This window comes from Arvicola amphibius, chromosome 2, assembly GCF_903992535.2.
Source record: "Arvicola amphibius chromosome 2, mArvAmp1.2, whole genome shotgun sequence".
NCBI lineage: Eukaryota > Metazoa > Chordata > Mammalia > Rodentia > Cricetidae > Arvicola > Arvicola amphibius.
The window spans coordinates 117453537-117467886 of NC_052048.2; the positions used below are offsets into that span (position 1 = coordinate 117453537).

At 40.4% G+C, this 14350-nt stretch overlaps 2 protein-coding genes across 2 annotated transcripts in view; both read right to left on the reverse strand.

The window, feature by feature from the left end:
- The window catches only part of Plekhh2 (pleckstrin homology, MyTH4 and FERM domain containing H2), a 108031-nt gene that overhangs the window by 66112 nt on the left and 27569 nt on the right, over window positions 1-14350 (reverse strand). The window contains 1 exon segment of the mRNA XM_038319033.1: window positions 7076-7138. Within this exon segment, the coding sequence (XP_038174961.1) occupies window positions 7076-7138 (63 nt within the window).
- On the reverse strand, window positions 1909-2872 carry LOC119806930 (proteasome subunit alpha type-6). The gene has a single exon (XM_038319034.1). It carries the CDS (start codon window positions 2808-2810, stop codon window positions 2070-2072), a length of 741 nt encoding a protein of 246 aa, XP_038174962.1. The 5' UTR covers window positions 2811-2872; the 3' UTR covers window positions 1909-2069.

A 14350-nucleotide genomic window follows, 5' to 3' on the forward strand; every position in this document is an offset into this window, starting at 1 on the left:
GGCCTCGAACTCACAGAAATCTGACGGTCCCTGCCTCCCAAGTGCTGGGATTAAAGGAGTGCGCCACCACTGCCCAGCTCATTTTTTAAGGTCTAAACTACACAGACCCTGCTTGGATCTTCTGCAAAGCACGCAGACACATATGGAATCTGCAAATGCCATATGTGCCAAGTCTGCTCATCACATAGACTGTGTGAATCTACCTAACTCAGTGAGGTCGACTCAGTTACCACCTTCTGACTGACGCTTTTCTCTCTGCAGATCACAGACCCAATCCCTGCACTGCAGAGAGCTAACACACTGGAAGCCTCACCCGAGACTCCATGGGAAGGTCTAAGTAAGGGAAGTGTTAGTGACAGAAAGTAAAGTGTTGAGAACGCTATACATTGTTCTATAAATAAATATCACTATAGTATTAATAGGGAAGGATGTAATTTTTATCAGAAGCTTGGCGATCACACAAGCATAAAGAAGAAAAACCAAATGCATCTGAGAAATTGAAGAGGACAGTTCAAACAAAAGCAAATCTTTCCATCACTTCAATAACATCAGAGCAATCGTTATGAGTCCTTACAGTCAGCTGACATCCAAACATGTCTGACTGAAGAGTGTTTCAGAAGGAAGTCTGGAGGTGTTTGGTTTTATTTTTAACCATGAATACCAGGTTTCATGTGGGTTCACTGTGTAAATGTAACTTGGATTCAGATGCCAAAACCATTCTAATTAACACACACACACACACACACAGCAGGAAGCTTTGAAAACAAAAGCAGTTTCAACAGAGGAGGAAAACATATTCTGCTCTTCAAATAACAATTTAAGTGGCTTTAGGTTTAGATTTTTTAACAAAGTGGTCTTGTTTGGATAAGCTATAAAAATTCACACCGAAGACAAAGGATTACCTAAGAGATTTTCCATGGAAAATAGTCCAGCAGGGGAAAAATAGAGAGTAAATACTCCAAACAGTTTCCCAGTTATAAACAGGATAGTCTGCAGCTGGAGAATTAGGAAGTACAGCCCAACACCAGTATGCCAGTCCCTCCCTGGGAATAAATAGAAGGTAAACCTCAGGAAAGACGGTGGGCTCGGAGAGGTTCAGTCAGTGCCTGCTGTGCAAGCATGAAGACTTGAGTTCGGATACCCAGCACCCACATAAAAGCTGGGTGTGGCAGCGCCCAGTGCTGGGAGGGAGGAGAAAGGTAAATTCCTGGAGCTCAGTGCCCACCAGTCCAGGCAAATCCATAAGCTCTGGGTTCAATAACGGAATCTTTTTCACAACAGGAGGTGGACCACATCAAAGAAGCCTCTTTATACAGTGGTCTGAGGTTAACAGACTCTTGAGAAGTCATAGTGCAGAGAAGTAACTAAGAGTGTGCAGAGTGTGCAGCGATAAGTGGGATCTCTACAGACACCCCTTCCTCCTACCAAGACTCGGAGTCCAGGGGAATGAGTGTAGGAGCAGAGGTCCGGGAAGATGGCTTGAGAAACGTCTCAGGACACAACCGGGCCCTCACACTCATTAACTCCTACCATGGTTGCTGCCACAAGATCAAGCCAGTCAACACTCTACCATGGAGAATGAAGAGCTACACTAGGCCCCACCTTTAGCTGAGTAGCTACTGGCAGCTGATGGCCACTAGGAGAGGGAAAGTCAGTGTGCTTCAGTCCTGTGGCCCATGGATGGATGCTCACGTTCCAGAGGATGTTGTCCTACACCCATGTGCATAATGGAACCAACTGGACTCAGAGGGGAAGAAGAAAAATAAGGTGGGAGGAAAGACGGCATGATGGAGCTGGAATTGTTGAGGGTGGTCCAGGAAAAGCTGGAGGTGGGAAGTTGGCATGGGTGGATATGATCTTACTACATGTATTCATCTATGAAATTACCAAAGAACACATTTTTTTTTTTTTTTTTCCAAAAGCACAGTTTTATTTATACAGTCCTAACCAGCGCAGTGGCAGGAGGAGTGGGAGAGGTTCCATCTTCAACCCAGGGCCTCTGTGATGTGTGTTTGCTGTCAGCAAACACAGGCAAGTGGCTCATGGATCTGGTAGAGTGTTGACAGCACTCAGTCCCTCTCTGCTAGAGCAACAAGGTGAGCGTCGATCTCTGCTTCTGAGAGAATCCTGAATTTAGGATTTTCGACTGTAACTACTCCAACTTCTATTTCTGAAGGCTTGAAGTCAATCGACAGAACAGTAGACAGGCATGTGATTGCAGTTTCCACTGTTTGTTCAAATGTCCAATCAAATTTCTTCTTCACTTTTTTTTCGAGGAAGCTGGTTGACTCTGTCTGTTTGACGCCTGCTGCGGTGGCTTTAAAGCCACAGTAGTAGCCTGCAGGGTCACACTTGTACACTTGAGGACCTTGTTCTTCATCAATACCAATTAAAATCATACAACAACCGAGCGGCCTCATCTCCGCATTCTGTGTGTAGACTTGAGAAATATCAGCGATTCTTTTACACAGCATGTCCACAGGAATCTCATAGCCGTACTTGTATTTCCAGTTAGCTGCCTCATAGCGTGCCCTCTGTACCTGGGATCTGCTGTCAGCTGTCATCCCAGTCATCACACAGCCAATGTTCTCGGTTATCTTGAACAAGTGGGTCACTGTGCTGGAATCCAGTAATTTGTCGGGTACTTTCTTCTGTGTGACAATTACTGCACAGTCTTTTCCTCTGACAGCCACAGATGTGAGTCCACCCTGGTTAATAGCCTTAAAAGCATATTCTACTTGGTAGAGTCGGCCCTCGGGAGAGAAAATAGTAATGTGGCGGTCAAACCCGGCGCTGGACCCACGGGACATGGCGTACCCCCTATTTCAAACACAAAATGCACCCCGTAGCACACACCCCAGGCACACAAGCCCCTCCCCCAAAGAACACATTTTTAAAGAACGTAAAGGAAGAGAGTAAGTGAGGAAGACACCTGACACTGACCTTTGGTTTCTATATGCACATGAGCATGTGTGCACATGTGTGTGCACACACACACCATACGCATGGACCAGAGAGAGAAAAACGTGAGCAAAATATAAGTAAGTAACCTTACAGTTTACATATGAAGTATCTCCCAACGAGCTCATATGTTGAAGGCTGGGTCTTAGACCTATGGACCCAGCCCTTGAGATGTGGCTGAATCCTGACTTCAGTAATAGAATAATCCACTGATGGAATCATAACCTGACGGCATTATCGATGAAAGGTGGGCTGTGGCTGAAGGAAGGATCACTGGAGAGCACGAAATTGAAGCTCTTGTTCCCTGGTGGCACTCTTATATTTTCGGTGTGCATCCGTCTCTCTGTCTCTCTCTGTCTGTCTCTCCTCTGCCCAGCCCACACCCTCTCTTGCTGTCACTATAAGGTAAACATCTCTACTCTGTCACCAGCATTCTCTGCTATGATGCTTTACCTCACCATGGGAGCCAGCCGACCGCAGACTGCAACAGTGAGCCAAGAAATGATCTTTCTCCTGTAAACACTTTCTCTCACGCTATTTGTCAAAGCAGTGCAAGGTCTGGCTCCCCAAAAGCACGTGACAGCAGAGGCCGACATTCAGCTATAGTCTACTATGATGGGATATTTTGATCACGCTCTGACACTCCTGAGACTAACAATAACATTTATTTTGAATCAGAGGGTGGAGCTAGCTACTAGCTGACTAAAATTAGCCACAGAGGTTTTGGAGGACTCAGGACAGAGAGACACAGGAAGTAGCAGGGTGGAGCTTAGAGAGACAGAAGAGGCCACTGGTCACTCCTCCATCACTTCTCTGATCATTCAGGTTTTTACCCCATAGCTGACTCTCGAGTTTTTATTGATAAAGAATAGCTAGATAAACACTTCAGTCTCCTTTTATTAGGTCAGAGCAGCCACGTTTGGTTGCCATGTGAAACTGCCCTTTCCTTGCTTAGGAAAGGTCTATAGCTCTGGACAGCTAGGACCATGTCTTTATGGCAAAGAACACGTTCTTGTGTTATGCATAAATGCCACAGAGATCCTTGGATGTATCACTGTCGTCTGAATCTTTTAAAAGTGACTATTACTTTTGGATAAACAACTTTCTGAGGCAAGAAAAATATTGGCCAATGTGCAAAGTCTCAGGGAAAGAATCACAAAATAGTCACAGGCATCTTGCCTGCCAGCTGGTCATATTTTGACCAGGACTCCCAGCCTTCCTTGGTAATCACCATGAACAAGATGTCTACGGAAAAGCTAAACGCTTACAGAAGAAACAAGCAGCCCTTTTAAAATGTCCTGCCACAAGCACACGGAAAACAGCCCAGTTCTTTTTCCATTCATTTAACCTTAACCAGACAAGAATTTTAGCTACTCAGAGACTGGCCAATATCAAACACCGACCCGGGGGCTGGAGAAGTGGCTCAGCCATTAAGAGCACTGACTGCTCTTCAGGAGGACCCGGGGTCAGTTCCCAGCACCCACATGGCAGCTCACAACTGTCTGTAACTTCAGTTTCAGGGGACCTGACACCTTCACACAGACACACATGCAGGCAAAACACCAATGCATAAAATAAAATAAAAGTAAATTGTTTAACACATACACAGAGAGAGAGGGGGGAAGGGAGGGAGGAAGGGGGAAGGGAAGGGGAGAGGGAGAGGGAGAGAGGGAGGGAGGGATGGGGAAGGGAGGGGGAGAGAGAGAGAGGAGGGAGGGAGTGGGGAAGGGAGGGAGAGAAAGAGAAGGGGGGAAGGGAGGGAGAGAAAGAGAGAGAAAAAAACAAATTCAAAGTGGTTTAAATAAACATTTACAAATATCTACACACAGGTCCTTCAGTGTGGAATACTTTATACTTTAAGGAGCTTTTTTTCCTTCTGGGTAAATTCCTATTTGCTCCCACTCAGCATATCCTTGAATCATTTTCTCTCTTTGATCTTGAAATTCCTAAGCTGTTCTGCAGCAAAGAACTAGCTCAAGCAGACTTGAGCTGCTCAGATTCCCCAAGACAGGAATGGCCTCTGATTGGTTTGAGGCAGGGGGTAACAACCGCCGAGCCTTTGGAACATCCTCATAAATATGACTGCCTTGACCCTCTAACATCATGGGGGCCATCAGATCATTGGTGCTGACAGTTTGTTCGGTATATGTATTAGTTACTTCTATCATTGTTATGAAATTCCATATCCTAGGCAACTTATAGAAAGAAGGTTTATTTGGGCTTATGATTCCAGAGGGATGAGAGTCCATCACCATATGACAGAGGCATGGCAGCAGGCAGGCATGGGGGCGGGGCAGCATGGAGCAGCAAGCATGTGGCCGAGAAAGCAAGCTGGGAGTAGGGTCATATCTTAATGTCTCAATGCCCACTGCCAGTGACATACTTCCTCTGGCAAAGCCACACCTGGTAAGCCTCCATACACAGGATCAAAAACACTGATGACAACTTATGCTGGAGAGGTTGTGGGGAAAAGGGAACATTTCTGCATTGCTGGTGGGAATGCAAGCTGGTACAACCCCTTTGGATATCAGTGTGGCGATTTCTCAGAAAATTAGGAAATAACCTTCCTCAAGACCCAGTAATACCACTTTTGGGTATATATCCAAAGGATGCTCAATCGTGCCACAAGGATATGTGCTCAACTATGTTCATAGCAGCTTTGTCATAGCCAGAACCTGGAAACAACGTAAATGCCCCTCAACCGAAGAATGGATGAGGAAAATGTGGTACATTTACACAATGGAGTACTACACAGCAGAAAAAATAACGACATCTTGAATTTTGCAGGAAATGGATGGAGCTATAAAATACTATTTTTGAGTGAGGTAACCCAGACACAGAAAGACAATTATTATATGTACTTACTCATAACTGGTTTTTAAACATAAAGCAAAGAAAGCCAGCCTACATACCACAATCCCAGAGAACTTAGACAACATTGCGGACACTAAGAGAGACTTACATAGATCTCATCTACATGGGAAGTATAAAAAGACAAGATCTTCTGAGTAAATTGGGAGCATGGGGACCTTGCGGGAGGACTGAAGGGGGGAGGGGAGAGGCAGGGAAGGAAGCAGAGAAAAATGTAGAGCTCAATAAAAGTCAATTAAAAAAAGAAAGAATTTTGTATTGAAGTTTTTGGAAATGTAAGTCTGAGCGAGTGTGATGGAGAGCTCTCATAAAAGGAGAAGCTATGGACTGAAGAACTTTAAACTAAACTAGAAGGGCGAAGCGACTTGCCAAATCAGCATCTAAAGAACCAATGAGAATACAGAAAAAAATCTTTATTTTCTTCCTTCCTTCCATTTGTTTGTTTGTTTGACTTTTCAAGACAGGGTTTCTCTGTGTTGCTCTGGCTGTCCTGGAGATCAATCTGCGAACCGAGCTGGCCTTGAACTCACAGAGAACCACCTGCCTCTACCTCCCAAGTGCTGGGATTAAAGGCGTGTGACATCAATGCCCAGCAAAATAATCTTTCTTAATGCTACAATTCAAGCAAACTTTAGTTTCCTCTCAGACTACTTTTAAACTCATGGATTTGGTTTTTCTTAATAAAAAAATATTAATATATGAAATATATAGCTTTGTACATAATTTTCCTAATGTAATTCTAAGCATTTTCTCCATTAATTTTCAGTAAGATTACTTGAAATATTTGTTTAACAGTTCCTGACTTTAAGTTTACTTACTCACTCTTCTACAATATGGAATTCATATCATTCTCAACTCTTTATTATTATACATAAAGCTGATATGAACATACTTATATATAAAATTTAATTACAGATGGGATTTCTATTAAAAGTTATATTTGACTTTAAAAGTAAAGTATTTTAAAGTCCTTTTTCCTCTTGGAAAATATATAAAGGAGCAAAATAGAGTTCAGTTTTTCCACTCTATGGATTAAGCTCATGAACAGTCAAAATGATGAGATTTTCAGGAATGTTGCCAGCTGTCTTACTACCTTGAGCTAAACAATCTTTATATGCACAGAGACAGGTAAAGATTAAATGATACTAAACAATCTTTATATGCACAGAGACAGGTAAAGATTAAATGATACTAAACAATCTTTATATGCATAGAGATACGTAAAAATTAAGTTATACTCTACCTGTTGAAAAGCCTTTTCTGCTTGGCGTTCGGCATCGATAACTTGCCTCTCCAACTGTTGCATCTACAGGTGAGGGAGGGCAGAAAATACACAAATCTTTATATTTGCCTTTTGGGAAACAGCTTTAAGTCTCACCATGTCATCAATTCATAAAAACAAAGTAATCCTTTGGATAGGAATCATAATTAACACATTAAAAGGCACTGGTATTTAAAAATTGATGAAATGTCAGAAGTCTTGATGCTTTTAAGACATTGTGGTCCAGTCATTGGCACATATCTTGGTAACTTTGTATGGGTTGTTTGCTAGTTCATAGACTGGTACTGTTCACGTTATCATTCTTCCATATAGAACTTCATACACCACAGGGGTGTTCATCAACAGATTGGAAACTACCGGTCAACACATATTAAGAACAAAAAGTAAGACTTTGATGCTGTATTTGGCATTTTGGCCAAAAGACAAGATGAAATTAGAGAAGCATGTGTTCTTACAAACTCAATGGACGGTATATTCAAATCACGGCTGAGGCATTTTATAGATTGATGGAAGTATATAAGAGACTGATTAAATGCAAATCCCAAAATAAATATGGAAAGTACAATGCTAAAGCATCTAGTGCTAATTAAGGGATGAGTGCTAGGTGTTGACCACACAGCCACGAGGTGAAATTTCAACCAAGTTTAGGGTGGCCTGTGATTGGACCAGTGCTCACTGCCACTCTTCGCCCAGACAGTTGGTTTGGATGCCCAGAATATTCATGGTAAACTTCTGACTCTCCGCTCCCCAGGGCTGCCCAGGAGCACGAGAGAGGGGGGGGGGATAACAAAGAAAAGAGATGACAAAGGGGTACAGATGGGGAAAGTGGACAAATCTATCAAAAGGAAGGCAACAGTTTGAATGTAACTGGTCCCCATAATATCATTGGGAGTCTTACTATTAGGATGTGTGGCTTTGTTAGAGTAGGTATGTTGGAGTAAGTACATCACTGTGAGGGCAGAGTTTGAGATTTTTAGTGCTCTGGATACTGCTGGGAGTTTCAGTCAACTTCTTATTTCCTGCAAGATGTACCATTCTCAGCTCCAGTACCATGTCTGCTGTATGCTGCCATGTTTTCCAACATAATAATGGACAGAACCTCTGAAACTATAAGCAAGTGAACCACCTCAATTAAATGTTTTCTTTAAAAGAAAAAAAAAAGGAAGGCAACTACAGCTGCTACTTCCTTTCACATTACAGTACTCTGTCGTTGCAAGTTTAAAATACCTTTTGCTGACAAGAGATGGATCTCCGCCCTCTTATGTGGGCTACACCATACTATCCAAAGGCCTCCAATAGGTGAGTGTGGAAGGAGGAATTGTGTTAAGTAGAGAGTCAGTGTAGAGGCTCAATGGGCTTCTCAGGAGCCATAGAGTGTAAAGATCAAGATGTAGTTTGGAATTTATCCTGTGATAAGTAGCTGGTAGTCTGCCTGAAATACGTGAGTGTTGTTGGGTTAAATGCAGAGGATTATGAAAGAATAAATGTGTTTCGCACAAAGCCCATTGGGTACCTCAATCAAGAGGCAATGGCTAATAACCCACATCAAGCAATAAAACACTGCTGTTCAGATATAGCCACCATGTTTAACGGACTTACACCCCCAATTAGAAAGTAGTGATGGCATTTGGGCATATTTTTTTTATGCTTTGCTGGGCTTTTTTTTTAAAAAAAAAAAAACCTCCAAATGATTCGGAAAATAAAAACTGGTGGATAACACGATGTGCCATTGAAAGGCCACTTGAAATGTTGCAAGTCCAATGTAAGATGGAGCACAAGCATCGAATACATACTTCATTCAGTAACATCTATGGTTAGAAAAATGTAGGGTATCTCCAAATAAATTTTACATTAATTCCATGTTGCAATACTTAAGATATGTTACATTAAATCAAATATGCCATTAAAATTTACTTCATCTCTTTCTCATTTTATTCATGTATCCATTAGAAAAATTCAGATGACACAGGTAGTTCATATTATAGCTCCATGTACACAATAAAGGTACAGAATATCTGTTGTCATCACATGTAGTCACTTAAGGATGCAAATGACAGCACTTTCTAAAAGGCAGGATGTTATAGGGATTGAGATTTATCAAGAAGGTTTAAATATTTGAACATGTTTACAGATATATCCCAAGTGCATCCTTTGGACCTGGATCATCCTTAATTTTTGTGAAAATGTTTCAAGCATTTAATGAGTTTAAACGAATCTTACTGAGTTTTTGCTTAACTAGACACAGACTATCCATAAACAACTGGACAAGCGTAGATCTTTTAGCTATCTCTAGAAGTTTCTTACCAAAACACCCACTCCGCTACCAGACACATCGCAAGCTCCACTGGAGCTACGCTGACAACTGTCACCTCTGTGCTAACTGCAATCCTATTGCAGAGGAATTTCTGTACTTCTGTTGCCTTAACTCGTCTTCTAAGGCAGTGATTAGATTTCAAGGAGAAACAAATTCACAAAACCTTGTTAATCAAATTTTGCTAGTGAAAGGAAAAGAAAGTTTTCTGCAGAGACATAAATATCAATTATGATTTTTTTTTCTTGAGAGCTATTTAGCATCTGTGCTAGGTAGATGGCTCAGTGGGTATTGCCATGCGAGTGTAAAGACCTAGCTCAGGTCCCCAACATCCATGTAAAGCTGGGGACAGTGCCCCTGTGATCTTGCTCCTGGAGACATGAGAGGCAGACAGGAGAATGTCCATAATCTCAGGGGCTGGCTAGCCTGGTATACCCTGAAGTGGACAAGAAACTCCACCTCAAACAACATGGGAGGCAGGGACTGACACCTTCACCCAACTACTGTAGCACACATACATCCATCTTCACTTACTCATGCACACACACACACACACACACACACACACACACACACACACACACCACATACATACATCCACACCCATAAAGATTAATTTCAAAGTATTTGCTTTCTAGTGATAACAGGAAGGGCAAAATCTAGTCTCTATTATTATATACCTAGTACAAGTCTTCATACACAGTAGATATTGAGTCTTATAAATTATTAATGAAATGACCATGACTTGTCAGTATCGTGTATTTCAAGAATGGCTGTGGTGCCTAATTCTGATTGTTAATTGGACTGGATTAAGAAATGATTGGGATAACAGTAAAGCAAACTTGTGTCTGGGAAGCTATTTCCAGAGATGGTCAGATCATAAAGCCTCTGATCTAATGAACGGATTAAGCCTCTGATGAATTCATAATTGCCATGGCATTGTTGGGAGTTGGTAAACGGTGGGTGGAAGAAGCAGGCCAGCTGGAGAAAGTAAGTTACTGAGGAATGGGGTGAATCTTGGAGAACACTATCTTCTCCCTGGTTCCTTCCTGTACTCCCTTTCTTATGTTTCCTGACCATCTTGAAATGAGAGACTCTGCTGCTCAATGCTTTCTGATGGACAGAAACTTCTGAAATTGGATAAACCAGACCCTTCTTTGAGCTCTTCTTTCATGAATTTTGTCACAACGCTAAGAACAGAAATGGACAATATTATGTTTACTACTGCCAAACAAATTTACTGCTGCTCCTGTGGCTCTACATTATAAGTACTGGAAGGAATAATTCATGTGTGAAATCTTTCATGACACAACACCTTACACATGCCAGTTCATCAGTAAAAATCTAAAAACCTAGTTGTTGATATTAACCTTGCAAAAACATTTCCATTCTAGAAGAGCATTATACACATGCATACACTCCCTTACACACAAACACATAGCACTTTACAGTGCTTTCATATACAAGTAGGCAAAATTTGTTGCTAAGCAGGAAAAGATGTATGTATGTATCATTGAATACAAGGAATTTTTAAAACCATAGTTTCACAGGTCACTTTTGTTATTTTTATTTAAACACAAAAGTAGTCCATAAAATATTGAGAGGAAAGTAGAAAGGAAAGGGGGAAACGTCCTGAATTTGGAAGCAAGATCTAAATTAGAACCCAGATTCCCCTATTTATGAATGGTTTAAAGATAGACAAATTCTTTAATATAGCAGGTCTCCGTTCCTTATCTCTAAGATGAAATAACCCTTATTCAAGTATATTTCTATAAAAATTAAGTAGTAAGACATCTAGCATGATATTGAATCTTAATAGATGTTCAACTTTTACAGAGAACATTTTATAGCAGTATATTTCTAGCATACACACGTGTTGCTTTTGTGAATAATTTAAGTTGGGATGGTTTAGTTTCAAATGAGCAAACTACATTTAAGAGATCTGGGTTTTAGCTCTTACTACAGTACTTCACTAATAGTTTGTCGCTAGGTTCTGTAATTCCTGTGTATGAAATGGGGACCATACAACCTTCTCTATTACAAAACGCGAGACTAAAAGTAAAAGAACAGGTAAATGGGCTTTAGGTATTTCAGTAATTGAAACCATGGTGACAGCATTTCTAGTGTTGTATAGTGAGTGTCAAAAATCAAAGTGTCAGGCCTGAGGGGATAGCTTAATGATAGAACATTTATCTAGTATGTATAGGCTCTAAGTTGAAACTTCAGTAACACCCGGGGGGGGGGGAGGGCATAGAGAGGAAGAAAGAGATCTGCCTAAAACAAGGGATATGTGTGTGTGTGTGTGTGTGTGTGTGTGTGTGTGTGTATAGAGAGAGACATCCACACAGTTAGATAGCATATAGTCATTATAAATGTGCATAGATGTATGAAATATTATATGTGGGATTCATTCAAATAGAACTCTGGGAACTATAGATCAGTGTACAGATGGATGGATGGATTGGTCCCCAATTGATAAGCATTAAATCTAGAAGATACATATATAAGGGCATACTTCCATGTGTTAAAAAACCTCTCCAATAAGAACTTTTAAATATAGATGTGAAAAGATACCAGTGACATATTTAAAGCCAAAGCAGGGGCTGAGGGTGTGCTCAGCTAGGATGCAAAAAGGTTTGGTTTGATCCTCAGCCACCAAAAAAAAAAGCAACAAATAAAAACTATATAAGGAATAACACGCAAATGATATGTTAGCAGGAAAGTTTGTTTTTAAAAGGTAATGAATATTTTAATTTTACTTATATAGGAAAACTTGCATATTTGTTTTTATGAGATGAGATCCACAAACACCAAGGAGCAATCTCTATGTCAGAGAATTGTGTTAAGTAATAGGGAGAGTTAATTCCATTTAAAAAGAGTACAATGGAAGAGTAAAAGTATCTTACACTGGAAAACATACTGTAATGGTTGCAGCAATCAAAGGTAATTCTGCTTCTTAGAGAAAGCAGACAGATAAAAAGATGCTAAAATACTTTGTGGAACTGCAGCATAAAAGAATAATATACATAGGAAAAAAGGACTAAGTGGAGTAGATCTCACTAGATGGGGGCCGGAAGGATGATGCACTGATTATGAAGAGGTCACAGTGGTCTTTGTGAAATCACACAGTGAGATGACTATCTACAGTCAAGAGTCAGAGCAAACTAACTAGTTATGAAGAACAAAGTCACCCTAAAGGGGGAAAACTTGATAAATATTACAGGAAATATAGAAAAGGGAAAAATAATAAAGTTGAGAACTGCTCATTGAAAAAAACAATATAGTTGATAAATTCTTGGTAGATTGAGAAAGAAACAATATTAAAAAAAACACAAATAATCAATGTCAGAAATCCAAGGAGGGCCCATAAATAGACTCACAAAAATTCGGGGGAAAATAACAGAATATCATGAGCAAAAATAATCGAGCAACTTGAACAAAACATGTAATTTCTTTTAAGAACATAAAATAGCAAAGATTATTCAGAGAGAAATGTCAGCTTAATGGCCTTGTATCTAAGAAATGCATATTTTAAACCTTACCAAAGGAAGACTCCAAGACTACACAGCTTTGCTAGTGAATTCAACCAAAGATGTGTATAAGGATGACTACAGGGGCTGGAGAGATGGCTCAGAGGTTAAGAGCATTGCCTGCTCTTCCAAAGGTCCTGAGTTCAATTCCCAGCAACCACACAGCAGCTCACAACTATCTGTAATGAGATCTGGTGCCATCTTCTGCTGTGCGGGCATACAGGCAGCCATAACACTGCATACATAAGAAATAAGAAAAATCTTTTTTAAAAAAAAGATAGAAAAAGGATGACTACAAACTAACAAGAAAAAAAACCCACCCTTCTCCAAGATGATAATCCAAGTACACTTTATAAGGCTAATTATGATCACAACCAAAGATCAGACTAATATCCTCATGAGTACAATATCAGAAATCCTTAATAAAATATCAATAGATAAATATATACAATGACATTAGCATTCTTGTCTGGCCTGGCATGAGCAAAGGGACAGACAGCACAGAAGTGGCTTCTGGGACTTAGAACATGGGAAGGAAACTGATGAGAAAAGTGCAGGAAATCTCTCTTCTTTATTTGAATTGATTGTATATTTTTAATATATATATATGTATATATATATATCTGTATATATATATATGTATCCCCATTTAAATACCAAATATTTAACCAAATTCTAAAACATAGAAAGAAAATATTAAGAAAGCCAGGTAATATATGAGAGAATAAATAAAAAATTAAAATAATTTTTTTAAAAAAATCAATGTTCATAAGACCAATTTAGAGCAAGGAAAACATTTGGAATATTATTGCATGAGGAATCTCAGACTATGTTTTAGGGTAGTCAGAGATTAAGTGGGAATAGAATCAAATTATTAGAAGGACAAGAATTTTTTAAAGAAGTAGGGAGAAATTCAGAGTAAATGAGTAGGAAAGTAATTTGAAACTCAGTAGCTAGCAGCCAGCTCTCCTGTGGCCCTCAAAGGTCCTCACCTTGTGGTAGTCTAGTCCTTTCTTTACTACATGGGGCTAACCCTTGTGACGACAGGTTCCTGTGGAATGGTGGAGTGTGACTTCTCATGCTATGTCACAAAAGACAGCCTGTCTCCCACCTTGAACCTGGGACCACTTTCTCTGTTCTCAGGGAGCCCTGCTGAGGAGTCTCCAGGCTTAGCAGCTGAGGCCTCCTACCAACACCCACCTTCCAGCAACCATTTGAGTGAACGATTTTGGAAGTGGACCCTCCAGCTCCCACCAAACCATCAGCTCACCGCAGCCTAGGCCAATATGCTGACTCAGCTACACCAGAGGGTTCTAACACTTCCAAACGCTCCAAGATAATAAACGTCTGTAGTGTTTTTAAGTTTTGGGGTGATTCATTAACACAAATGGATAA